This window comes from Ictidomys tridecemlineatus, chromosome 1 (genome assembly GCF_052094955.1).
Source record: "Ictidomys tridecemlineatus isolate mIctTri1 chromosome 1, mIctTri1.hap1, whole genome shotgun sequence".
Classification (NCBI taxonomy): domain Eukaryota; kingdom Metazoa; phylum Chordata; class Mammalia; order Rodentia; family Sciuridae; genus Ictidomys; species Ictidomys tridecemlineatus.
Window position 1 is genome coordinate 178,233,500 of NC_135477.1, and position 13,572 is coordinate 178,247,071.

Genomic DNA, 13,572 nt, shown 5'->3' on the forward strand with positions numbered 1-13,572 from the left:
CAGCCACTGTACCCCACAGCTTCCTGCTCAGATTCACCATCAGACAGATTATCTCAGCACTAGTGGACCCTGCTCTGGTCAGTCATCTGTCAACCAGAGGAAGCTACTCCTACCATTATGCTAACACTTTACCCAGGGTTTGGGGAAGGACCCTGTGGTCCCAGTCTTCATCAAATGCAACACGTGTTTACTAAGCACCTACTATGATCCAAGCACTGTGCTGTGCCCTGAAGATACATGAAACAGAAAGCAAAGCCCCTACCCTCCTACAGCTCTCCTTCAGGGCTGGGAAGGGATGGAGGAGAGGACAGGTAATAAGCAAACTAAAAACAACTAAAATAATCACAGATCAAGGCAAGCGAAAAACAGACAATGAACCATGGAAAAAGTTGTAGTTTAGCACTGGCTTTAGAATCCCATGAAAGACTCAGCATGGGCAAGACTTGGGTGTAACTTTTTTGTGTTACTGGATTGAAATCCAACCCAGCCCAGGTGACCTGCCTGCAGAGTCAGGCCACTCGGAATTAATATTCTGCCTTTGTCTGACTGGAGTTTAATTCTCCACATTAGGTTATCAGCAGTCTCCCATGTTTTTCTTCCTCTGCTGGTATCTGCAAAGTTGCAAGCCGCAGTATCTTCCTAAAGACAAAAATGGAATGCGATTAGTAGCTAAATCCTTAATGACTGGATTTCAGGGCTGTGTAATTGATTTTTGATATGCTGCACTGTAGAAGTTGATTATAAGTAGTCATCGTGCCTTTGCTCTGATAAATCAGTTATGCATTCTGACTAAGTTTTCAAAATACAGATAAATGTGGCCCTCAAATAAAATGGCTATAATCCCAACTCTAAATATTCAAAAAACAATCTTAATAATGGTACTTGTGGTAATTAGCAGAAGTTAGACACGCAAGCCTTATAACTGAATTTCTGCCAGGGTTAGAGTCGCTGGCATCGTGTTTATGCAAATCAAAACACAGTTTTATCTATCAACACCTCAACATTTAATTGTCTGGTGTTAGTTCCTGTAACAATAATCACATATCCATTTAGCTCTCTTAAATGAAAATCACTATGAGATTATAACAGGTTGAGTGGACTGGAAATGTAATTTGAAAATGAGGGAGAAAGCCTGGAATTTATTTGCATCTCATTTATTTTAATTCAGTTCATAAACTGTTTAGTGAATGAAATAAAAGCAACTCCTGGAAATTGCAGGGGAGCAGTTGGAAGATGGTCTGAGGGAAGTGTGACGTGTGCCGTAGACTCAGGGAGCTTGGGAGTGGCCTTTTCCTCCGATGAGCTTCATGAGCTCCTGACAGGGAATCTGCAGGTATCTGTCAGCCCCATAAGGCAAGCGGCTGTCTCGGTCAAGGCCAGCATGGACTCTTCTCTCCCTTCCTCCAGTCTTGACGGTTCTTTTCACTCCTGCTCCACCATCAAATGCAGACATGACATTTTTCATTCATTCAAAAGTTGTTCGTTAAGTGCCAACTGCGTCCAGCACCGTGGAATGAGGAGACTAGATAGATAAGGAAAGCCGGGTCCTTGCCACCGGAAGTTTACAGCCTGGCAAGTAGCGTGATGTAGCCAGTACCACCAGGAAAGGGGTGCTCATTGTATCAGTCAGGAGAGGCAAGGCTATGCCAGGTAACCAATGGACCCAGCAGTCTCAGGAGCTGGACACATCACAGCCTAAGAGTCAAGCCACTGTTCTTCACCATGGCTTACTCCGAGTGCTCAATCTTGTGACCCTGCCACTTGACCTCCAAAGCAGCTATAGGAGGAGAAGAGAGCTTATATGCTTTAAGGGGACCTCATGAGCAGGCCTAGCATGACCCACATCACCCTGTCCACCCCAGCAAGAAGAATAGAACGATCTCCATGTAACTGTGAGGACACTCCGTCAATGTCTTTTCCAAGTGCCTGAGAGGGAGGAGGTGAAAGAAGATTGGTGAATCCACTGCAGACTCTACCACCCCACTTGGGTCTCAGGGTGGACAAGGGACTAGAAGAGCTAGAATCGGTTCTGAAGAGCAGTGAGAACTGGCCAGGCTCAGACACAGGAAAGAGGTGATGGGACAGGGCAGCACCTATGAAAAGGGACCAAGACAGGAATGGCATTTCAGAAAACTTCCAATCCCACAGAGAGCCTGGAGGGACAGCGGCCAGGCTGGTGCCTCTCCTGGGGACAACAGGGGGAGGCTTAGTTAGCAGAGGGATGTGCAGGGGGGGTGTGGCATTGGAATTGTCTCCCAGCTTCCTAGAGAGTGGAGACCTGGAGGAGGGGACAGGGGGAGAGACAGCGGGAAGCTGTTGCTCCAATCCAAAGAAGAGGGAAGACTTGGGCACCACAGCCCGGATGGTTAGCGGGATTGAGCAACAGGCAGGGTCGCTGGGTCATGCTGACCTCTGGAGGGGCCTTCCCTGCGTTCCTGGGGACCAGGCAGCCTGGGTGGCCGTGCGGGCCGCTGATGGAGCAAGGCCAGGAGCAGAAACCCACACAGAGGTGTGACGTTCTGGTGGCCACTGCTCTTCTTGGAACAGAAGGAAACAGGGTGAACTTTAAAAAAGACCCCTAGGCCAGCCCCAGGCATTGATGAGGTTCGCAAGGACTGTTCCCCGGACAGCAGGGAAATGGGGAGATTCCACAGGGTGACACGGCAACGTGGGGTGTCACGGATTGAACCAAATGGCCTGATCTTTCCAAGGACCAGGGAGCTCCTGGGAGTCTGGCCAGCAGACGGGTGTGAGGGTCCGAGGCTCTGCATATCCCTGGAGCTGAGCAGAGAACAAAAATCCCAGCACAGCTATCATCATAGAACCACGCCCAACACCAACACCACCGTCCTCCACTCAGGGATATCCCTCAGCAGGAGACAGTGTCAGCTGTTCCTCCTTGTACCCTGGGGCAATGTAAGGTGACCCATGGATGGAACAGGACTACCCTTCCCCTGATCTCCCCATGGGATTTCTGGGAGGGAAGGAAGGAAGGGAGGGAGGGAGGGAGGGAGGGAAGGAAGGAAGGAAGGAAGGAAGGAAGGAAGGAAGGAAGGAAGGAAGGAAGGAAGGAAGGAAGGAAGGAAGGAAGGAAGGAAACCCATAGAAGAACCACAGCTGACCCTGCGCCAGGAGCTCACATCCCTGGGCCAGTCACGGACATGGGAGTGGGAGCCTGTGACTGGCCAGGGCACATGTGATAGGTACTTCAGTCACACACCCAGACAGGCCAGGCTTGGAGAAGGAGGGAAAGATACCAAGACTGGGAGCCCCCACCTTCAAGATACAGTCCCATCCTGCCACTTCCCACGCTGAGCAGAGAACTCACGGCCTGAGGATCCCCTACCACCCTGCAGCTCCCCACTCATCCACCCGCTAGGTTTTCCCCCAGGCTTTTGGAAGAGGGAACAAAAATGGCCCCTTCTATGCAGATTTTAAACTTTTTTCCGCTCTTTCCTAAAGAGGATTTTTGCGTCTGATTCACTCTGAAAAGGAAGCCTAGATCCTTCCTCTACGATATTTCTTCCCCGTTATGATTTGCTCGGAAATTGCCAAAGCAAGAAACGGCAGCACGTGTAGGTTGCAGAACAGGAGGGAGATGGCTTCCAAGATCATCTTCCATCATGACACTGGGATTCGTGTTATTAGTATTCCAAGAAGAAATGGGAGCTGGTAATTTTGTTTGGGTTTCCATATAATTAATATGACATTGCAATTACATGTTGGCAGGTGTTACTTTTACTTACGTGGCCAATCACGTTGACATAGGAGCAAAGGGGGGGCAGGTGTGCGCGTGAGCTGTGAACACGCGCTCACGGACCCAGCTCTCCTGGGGCCTCTCAAGCAGGGATGTCACAATGTGAGTCACCAAGACAGGCTGAGCTTTATCCTTCCTGTCACCTGCATTCATTCTTCGCTTGACTAATGTTTTATTTTTCACACACCTACTATGTTCTCACTGAGCACCTATTGATAACTAAACAGATGAGATGTCATTGCCCTGTGAGAAGAGCTTGTGCGTACAGAACAACTTGCAATTTACTGTTAGCTTAGATAAAGCACAATTAGAAGGGCAAGCCTCTGCAAACATATTAAGCAATATGCTCCCCAAGCAAGCATAACTTCGGGACAACTTGCTGTTTTGGATGGTGTGATGAAAAAGTGAAAAAGAAAAAAAAAACCACCCTCATGGAGTTTATGTCTTAACAGGGGGAATGGATAATAGTGATGCATACAAGTAACATAAAGAAATGGTGAAGAAAAATAGAGGGTACGAAAAATACATAATATGTGTTTTAGGTTCTGGTCACTCCAGGAAAATGACATTGAAGGTAAGAGCTGGGAGGAGAGAAGATAAGTGGGGAGGAAAGCCTTGGTTGCTAGGGCCTGACGTATGCAAAGGCCCTGAGGCCAAGAAGATTTTTGCCTGGATCCTGATTTTATTTAAATGTGGCTAGAGGAAATTAGCTGAGGATGAAATCAAAGAGATAGGGCTCTCTGGGTCCTTGTAAGAATCTTAGACACTCCAAGTTCCTCTGAAGATTTACCCACTGGTGAATAAATACAATCATTCATCTGAAACCCTCCCTTGGGAAGCTCTTGCATGCTTCAGGCTCCAATGGATACAGTGTTTCCTCAGAGTAACTGTCCTCACCCTCCTCCATCCCCAGAGCTCCTCCCTAGGTCTCCGCTCATCCTTGCACTGATGAGCAGGGATGTTTTGCCCAACTCTCTTTTTCAACCTGGAAGTTCCAAGAGGGCTGGGGCCAGGTTGCCTTGCTCTGTCTTAAGGGCCCATTGCAATAATTAGCACATAGGAGGTGCTTCAGAGATATTGAAAGAAGGAGCAGGCTCTTTAAGCTGATGTCATGAAAGTTCTCCTGTCCTACCTCTGTTCCTCCCAGGTCCAGGGTTCCCTGGAGGATTCTAACTGCTCTTTGGATCGCAGACGGTCCTGGTCGCGTTTCTGTTTTCCATGTTAGAACTTTGCAAGGATGTTCATGGAGCACCAGGCACTCCCCAAAACAGTGGGCACCCTAAGAAACACAAGACAAAGCCCCTACCCACCAGGAGCTCTCATGCTGTTGCAGACGAGGAAACCGAGGCATTGAGGAAGAAGGGGTGGCTTTGGAATGACAAAGCTGATCAGAGTCAAAACTGTGACTCAGATCCAAATCCTTCCACCTTCCCCCCTTCCCACCATCCAAGACAGCAAGCCATCCAAAAGTAATGTTTGCTCGAGGAATACATTATTTAATGTGTTTGCAGAGGCTTACCCTTCTAATGATGCATTATTTAAGCTAATATTAAATTTATAGCAAGTTGTTTTGTCTGCACAAGCGCTGGTTCCAGGGTAGTGTTGAATCTTATTGTTTGGGAGCTGGGGAGAGCTGCTTTTCAATCCCAGAGGACTGACCCAGCAAGGAAATGAAGATGTCATGGATGGCTTTTCCCCTGGGTGAGTGAATAACTAAATCTTGGAGGCTGCGGCTTGCTTCTCCTTGTAAAACTGGGAGAGTCTCCCAGCCTCCCTAGATACTCTTAAAGCACAACGAGCAAAAGGTTCTTCTGTATGTCTGACTGCCGTCTCTCCTGCTGTGCTACAATTCCATTTCCTGGAGGGGATCCAGCCCAGTGTAATTTCCTCCTTCACGTTTCTCAAATCACCAGCCCCTGACGTTACCCCTAGAGCTAAGTTAGAGTCACCCGTTATAGACCCAGCAGGGCCATTTTGACGACAGCATTTCCTTTTCTCTGGGTTTTTTACGAGTCTCCTTGTGACAGGCGTGTGCTTGGTGAGATCAAAACATTCTGCGGGGAAATTCCACAGGGGAAACTACTTCCCTAAGCCTGCCCTCTGCAAAAATAAAAACCATGCTAAATAGCTTGAGTTTTATTAACTGGGGAAGCCAGGCTGAGGAAAATGCCCGATAATTAAAAATAATGGCTTCCTTACAAACACAAAATTGTATTAATTTAAAAATTGGTTTCTCTATCGCTGAATTCCTACCAAGCCGGCTGAGCAGGGAATTGTGCTGATCCTGGCAGTGAAAATAATTCAAAATAACTTTTATGTTCTCCGGGAAGCCTCAAGGTTAATTTAAATATTGCTAGATGGGTAATTTAATCCGGAATAAGAGAACAGTGTGGCCAAATTAGAGCTCCCAAGCGCTCTAACCTGGGGGGGGGGGGCGGGCGGGCACCCAGGAAGTACCCATGGCACCCACAACTTCCTCCCGGCTGCTGAGCGCCTGCACTTTCCAGATGCAACCTCCTGAGAAAACAGTTCTGACTAGATGACAGGACTGGCCGCAACTCCAGCTCAGCTTTCCATGCGCTTATTAAACTCTTAGAAAGATCGGACATCCTCGTAGAAATTGCACATTTGAAAAGCAAACTCCAGCCAATGGTATCAGGAAACACAATTCTTGGTGAATTCGGGAGTGAAAACCCACCCTAGATCACCAATAGGGAATAATTAGCGCCAAAGGTCTCTGTGGTTGGTGCACCTCGATCCCGGGGTCAGAGACCAGCGGGAAAGCAAAAGGTGGGAGTCAGAGGGTGTAGGGCCGAGCTGTGTGTGTGTGTGTGCACGGTGTTTACTCTTCTATAACAGAAGCCTGGTACATACATGCACATACACACACGATCTACACACTGGTCTCTCTCATGATTGCATATTAGGGAACGAACACGTATACACACCGGTGTACATGGATGTTGTGGTCACCTGTGTGCTGTACCTGTGGTTTGCCCAGATAACTGAACATAGCACCTTATGATGAATGCCCCGCGTGTCTTTTAACCAGGAGTTGCATCGGAATGACCCAGGGAGCTAGTGAAGCTCCACAAGCCACAAGCCCCTCTTCCAAGCCCGTGTCAATTCAGCACGCATGGTGTGGGTGGGCAGCTGTGCTGCCGGAACTTGGTGGATGCTTTAAAACTGCAGCCCCAGGGAGACCCAGTCCGACGCTGCGCCTCCTACTGGTGCTGCCGCCTGGGGGTGAGGACCGTATACTCTAGGCCGGGATCGCAGCTCCCCTGCTCATTGTACAAACCTGTCTCTGCCACCCATGTGCAGTGCCTTGACGTGGTGCCTGGGTGGAGTGCTGGGAGGATCCTTTAGGGCAGCGCTGGCAGCAGCGGGCGGAGTTCCCGGGGATGCTCATCTGCTGCTGCTGCTCATCTTCATACCACAGAAGGGCGCCCTGCTGGGCTGCAGGCATGCAGTGTTCCACGTGCATAATTAATGCACTGGGCCCTAGAGAGTGTGCAAGAAGAAGCAAAAAAGGAAAAGTATACAGGAAAGGAGGGAGGGGTGGACAGACTAGGGATGGGAAATAGTCGGTGTGTGACCAGGAGTGGAAAACCCTTCCCTCCTTGTTGACACAGCGTTCCTTTGGCCACCAGTGTCAGGGAGATGCTGAGCTGGAATCCTGAAGCATGTGGGCTTAAGAATCCTGGATGTTTTGCAGTTGGCCCGATGGATTAACCCATATAACCTGTTTCCAAAGGAAGGGGTCTTCCCCCAGGTTGTGTTTTGCTCTGAAGATGGCGACTCTAATTTGGGAGAAAGATCCCCCAATGATTCTGACAGCATTCACTTTGGGATTTGTTGAAAATAAATCTTCTCCTCAGACTTTCACTTGTTCTTTCCAACTGCTGCAAGTTTGTCAATGTAAATCTTCCACTTAAATCATTGGGTTTCCTGCCCTTCACTTTGGTACCAGGGATTGAGCCTAGGGAGCTCCACCACAGAGCTATATCCCAGCCCTTTATTTATTTATTTATTTATTTATTTATTTATTTATTTATTTATTTATTTATTTATTTATTTTTGAGACATGGCCTTGTTAAATTGCCCAGGCTGGCCTCAAACTTATGACCCTCCTATCTCAGCCTCCCAAGTCTCTGGGATGACCAGCATGCGCCACTAGCTGAGTTTCCTTATGATTCCAAGAACTCACCACCTTTATGCCGATCTCCATGCTTTGGTACATTCTCTTCCCTAGATGTCGTCTGACATAGCCTGTCATTGTCTCTGGTTGACTCCATGGAAACCTGACTTCGTCTCTGCTTTCCCAGCCCTCTGAGCTCCTATATAATCACAGTCACCACATAAATTAGAAGAGACATTATTTAAAGTATCCAGCACAGCACCTATCAAAGCATGAAGCACCTGCACCCATTTAGTTTCAACTGCTAATAATAGAGATTAGCAATACCAGGGACTTAAATGAGATCTCAGCTGATGGTTTTCTTATGACCTAAAAGAAACCTCAAAGTAAGGGATTTGTGGCTGTGTGAAGACACCAAGGTCAACAGGAATCAAGACTTTTTTCTCTGTAAGAGTCACCATCCCAGAGGTTTCTGTGCTTAAAATCAGCTCATATTCACAAGGTGAATGCTGGGGCACCAGCCATGACATCTGCATTTCACCTAGGAGCAGGAGGGATGTGGGAAGAGCAAAAGGTCACCTCCTTCTCAACTTCCTTTAATGATACTTCCCCCAAAGACCCAACAGCAACCACCACTTACATCTCATGAGACACCCCATCTTCAAAGGAATCTGAAAAGATAGTTCTATACCTAGGAACAAAGCACTCCTCAGAATACAGATGTCTGTAGCGTTAGATTTATTTCTAGTCTCCCCACCAGCTGCAATATGGAGCCCTCCAGGGTTGTGGAAATGCTTTACTGTCTCTTCATCGTTTCTGGACACTCAATGGAAGTGCAGTTCAGGAAGCAGAAAGGCTGCTTAACTATCTAAGTGGTTAACCAGTTGAAATCTGAAGGCCTAAGTCCTAGGCCAACCCTACCCCCTCACTGCTGTGCGACCTTGAGTAAATGTTTCCTCATTTGTCAAGTTGTCTTTGTGGGCATCAACACAAGCAAATGGATGCACAGTCCCTAAACTAATGCCTAACTCTACCATTCCTCAACATACGATAAAGTTGTTATCTTTATTATTACCACCATCACCATTATCAGTAAGTGCAGCTAAACCTTTGGGGTTAGATGAGGAGGAAGCAGACATCTCCAGTCCCTTCCTCCTGCCTATCTACATCTTCCCTCACTGTGCTTTCCACAGCCACCCCAGGGATGTCTGGATTTGCAGTCAATTATGTTGTAAGAGTGGGCAGAGTCACTGCATCGTGTTCCCCTGTAGCCATCTACTCAGGGCTCGCCAAGTCTCCAGAGCCCTTCTCCTTTGCCCTTCACTAGTCTAGTCTCCCCACTCTGCCTTCTGGGACAGCCCTTCTCCTCTGATCAGATCAACTCCTAAATAAATATTAAATGATGTCTGGATGTGTCTCCATTCCTTTCAAATCTGAGTAAATCCGTTCTTCCCTTTGTTGGAATTCCCCAGTCCTGCCGAGGAAGGTTCCCCCCCTCCCCCTACCCCCCCCCCAGCTTCAGCCTCTTTGACAGTGGCAAGATTTTCCACCAGATATTTAAAATAAGGGAGTTTCCATAGGAAGGAGCCTTTCTAGCCCCCAGATTCTTTGTAAAAATAAGGATTTCTAACCCCTCCTCCCCATTCGACTAGGTACCGTCACATAAGAAATCTTAAAGGTCCCCAGCTTCCCAGCCCAGGATGTGCCAAGAGAGGGTGATAGTGTGCAATAGAGGAACCATCTTGCCCTCTGGTAGGTAGGCAGGGCGGTGGAACCTTCAGGTCCAGACATGAGGTATAGCTGATGCGTGCTGATTGCCCTCACGCTTTCTACCCGAGGCCCCCTCTTGACCCGGGCCCAGTCCAGCCCTCCCACGTGCTCATGCAGCCACGCCCATTTCAGCCGTCTCCATTCATAAATACTGCCTCTCCGCTGTATTCCTGCGCATCGTGCGGATATCGCCCCTCCTGTGCGTGCGTGAGGTTAAAGGAGGCTGGAGATCGGATCTCTGAGTAAAGCCAGGCTGCTTCTTCCTCCATTGCATGCCTAGCCCTGGTCCCACCAGCAGTGTGGTCTGCAGAAGCCTGGCTCCTTCCCCGGGTGGCCCCTTCCAAACTGGCCCATTGTGTTTTCCCAGGTCCATGGAAGGAATCTCTTGTCCATCGACTATGACCGGAACATTCGGACAGAAAAGATCTATGATGATCACCGCAAGTTCACCCTGAGGATCATTTATGACCAGGTGGGCCGTCCCTTCCTCTGGCTGCCCAGCAGCGGGCTGGCAGCGGTCAACGTCTCCTACTTCTTCAACGGGCGCCTGGCTGGCCTTCAGCGCGGGGCCATGAGCGAGAGGACGGACATCGACAAGCAAGGCCGGATTGTGTCCCGCATGTTCGCCGACGGGAAAGTGTGGAGCTACTCCTACCTGGACAAGGTGGGTGGGTGCGCAGACCCGCCCCAGGTGCTGGCAGTGGGCCCCGCTGCCCTTCTGAGGCTAGCCCCGCACACTTGTTGTCACCAGACATTTTGACCTCTTTCCTTTGACTTTCGGGGGGGCAGGGGGGGTCCCTCATACCGCCCTTCCCTACCCCTCACTGGGAGGAAGACAAATTCTAAAGGAAAATGTTATAACTCAGCACTATTACCATTAAAAGAAGAACAGAAGTGCTGGGCACTCAATAACAGAAGGGTAGATTGTCAGATTTTATCCCCCCAACACCGCCCCCCAAAAAAAAATGATGTTGAAGTGAATAGAATCATCCCACTGGCCACACAGCTAATCATTACTTATGAAAATGTAGTGATTTGTTAAGACTTCACCCTGAATTAAGCCATCAGAGTAGGACATTTTTGCCTAAAATTCAAACCCACAGAGCAACACCCTCTCTTGTGGCCTATTGACTGTAACAGTCAGTGGGTTCTTGCTACAGTAGCAGAATTACTGGAGCAGCAGTAATAGGAAATTCCCTTTGAAAGTCAGTCATGGTGGTGTAATCCCCACCACTAAGGAGGCTGAGGCAGGAGGATTACGATTTCAAGACCAGCCTCAGAAATTGAGAGAGACCCTGATTCAAAATAAAATAAAAAGGGTTGGGGAGTGACACATTTGCCCAGCATGCACAGGCTGTTCAATCCATAGTATTGAAGGGGAAAAAAAGAAGAAAAAAAAAGTTGGGTCATATGCCAACTCTTTTGAAGGCTGCCCTGGACATCTAGTCTTAAGACAGGGACTTGCTCAGTCTGGGCCCCTCACATAGACTCCCCTCAGCACTGGTCCATCCCTCCCTTTTTCACTAACTCATTACATCAGTCACTTTCAGACAGATCTGTTACATCTCTGCAAGAAAGGGGCTGAAGTCCCCTTGGTCCATAGCTAACACTGTTCTCTTACACTATAAAATACTGGAAAGTTAACCAGTAATCTCCTGATTGCTTCTATCTAAGGTTATTTCATCTCTACAGTGGGTTCTAGTTGGAGGATGTACTTTCCCCTAGATGTAATCAGGAGTGGCAAAAATCGAGCACATGTGTCCAGCTGGGCCAGTGACAGTCAGTTCTGAATAATCTCAGGGTCTTTGTGATTCAACCTGGGGACAAACTCTGTGCCTCCCACCTCAGTCCTCCCAGCCCTTGATACTCGAGATGTCTGAGCAGTATCAGCATCCTCTGGGAACTTGCTACAAATGCAAGTTTGTAACCAAATAGTGACCTTGATGCATCAGAACTGGTACACACCCTGGAATGAATCTATGCAAACTCTAAACTTCCCATCTTTTGTGGCTTTTAAATGACATTTGGGGAAATGGAATCAATTCTGTCATTCACGTGCTTGGTCCTGAAGAGCCAACTCACATGTTCCCTTTCCCTTTCCTTCCTCCAGTCCATGGTCCTCCTGCTCCAGAGCCAGCGCCAGTACATATTTGAGTATGACTCCTCTGACCGTCTCCACGCTGTCACCATGCCCAGCGTTGCCCGGCACAGTATGTCCACCCATACCTCCATTGGCTACATCCGCAACATTTACAACCCCCCAGAAAGCAACGCTTCGGTCATCTTTGACTACAGCGATGACGGCCGCATCCTGAAAACATCCTTTCTGGGCACGGGGCGCCAGGTGTTCTACAGGTATGGGAAACTGTCCAAGTTATCGGAGATTGTCTACGACAGTACTGCTGTCACCTTCGGGTACGACGAGACCACCGGTGTCCTGAAGATGGTCAACCTCCAAAGCGGGGGCTTCTCTTGCACCATCAGGTACCGGAAGATTGGCCCCCTGGTGGACAAGCAGATCTACAGGTTCTCGGAGGAAGGCATGATCAACGCCAGGTTTGACTACACCTACCACGACAACAGCTTCCGGATAGCGAGCATCAAGCCGGTCATCAGTGAGACTCCCCTCCCCGTGGACTTGTACCGCTACGATGAGATTTCTGGCAAGGTGGAGCACTTCGGCAAGTTCGGAGTCATCTATTACGACATCAACCAGATCATCACCACTGCCGTGATGACCCTGAGCAAGCACTTCGACACCCACGGGCGCATCAAGGAAGTGCAGTACGAGATGTTCCGCTCACTCATGTACTGGATGACCGTGCAGTACGACAGCATGGGCCGGGTCATCAAGCGGGAGCTGAAACTGGGGCCCTACGCCAACACCACCAAGTACACCTATGACTACGACGGGGACGGGCAGCTGCAGAGCGTGGCCGTCAATGACCGGCCCACCTGGCGCTACAGCTACGACCTCAACGGGAACCTCCACCTGCTGAACCCGGGCAACAGCGTGCGCCTCATGCCTCTGCGCTACGACCTGCGCGACCGGATAACCAGGCTGGGGGACGTGCAGTACAAAATCGACGATGACGGCTACCTGTGCCAGCGGGGGTCGGACATCTTCGAGTACAACTCCAAGGGCCTCCTGACGCGAGCCTACAACAAGGCTAGCGGCTGGAGCGTGCAGTACCGATACGACGGCGTGGGGCGGCGCGCATCCTACAAGACCAACCTGGGCCACCACCTGCAGTACTTCTACTCGGACCTGCACAACCCCACACGCATCACCCACGTCTACAACCACTCCAACTCGGAGATCACCTCGCTGTACTACGACCTGCAGGGTCACCTCTTCGCCATGGAGAGCAGCAGCGGGGAAGAGTACTACGTGGCCTCGGACAACACGGGGACTCCCCTGGCCGTGTTCAGCATCAATGGCCTCATGATCAAGCAGCTGCAGTACACGGCCTACGGGGAAATTTACCATGACTCCAACCCAGACTTCCAGATGGTCATTGGCTTCCACGGGGGCCTCTACGACCCCCTAACCAAGCTGGTCCACTTCACCCAGCGGGATTACGATGTGCTGGCAGGGCGCTGGACCTCCCCAGACTACACCATGTGGAAAGACGTGGGCAAGGAGCCTGCGCCCTTCAACCTCTACATGTTCAAGAGCAACAACCCTCTCAGCAACGAGCTGGATTTGAAGAACTACGTGACAGGTGAGGATCTGCCTCCTCCAAAGGGCAGAAGCTCCCTGTGTGGTGGTTACCCCGGTGAACTGTTGGGAACTTGGAGAGAAGTCTTAGGTTTGGTGGTGTAGGAACCCCCAGAGCTGTCAAGCCTGGGTGGTGCAGCTGGCAATTTTCTGTCTTGCATTTATGAGCCCAGAGATCTGGGC

At 49.6% G+C, this 13,572-nt stretch overlaps 1 protein-coding gene across 18 annotated transcripts in view; it reads left to right on the forward strand.

The window, feature by feature from the left end:
* The window catches only part of Tenm2 (teneurin transmembrane protein 2), a 2,558,256-nt gene that overhangs the window by 2,533,159 nt on the left and 11,525 nt on the right, over nucleotides 1-13,572 (forward strand). For all 18 annotated transcript variants that reach the window (XM_078052148.1, XM_078052158.1, XM_078052210.1 and 15 more), the window contains 2 exons: nucleotides 10,036-10,332; nucleotides 11,779-13,393. In XM_078052148.1, the coding sequence (XP_077908274.1) occupies nucleotides 10,036-10,332; nucleotides 11,779-13,393 (1,912 nt within the window). The remainder of the gene's footprint in view (nucleotides 1-10,035; nucleotides 10,333-11,778; nucleotides 13,394-13,572) is intronic.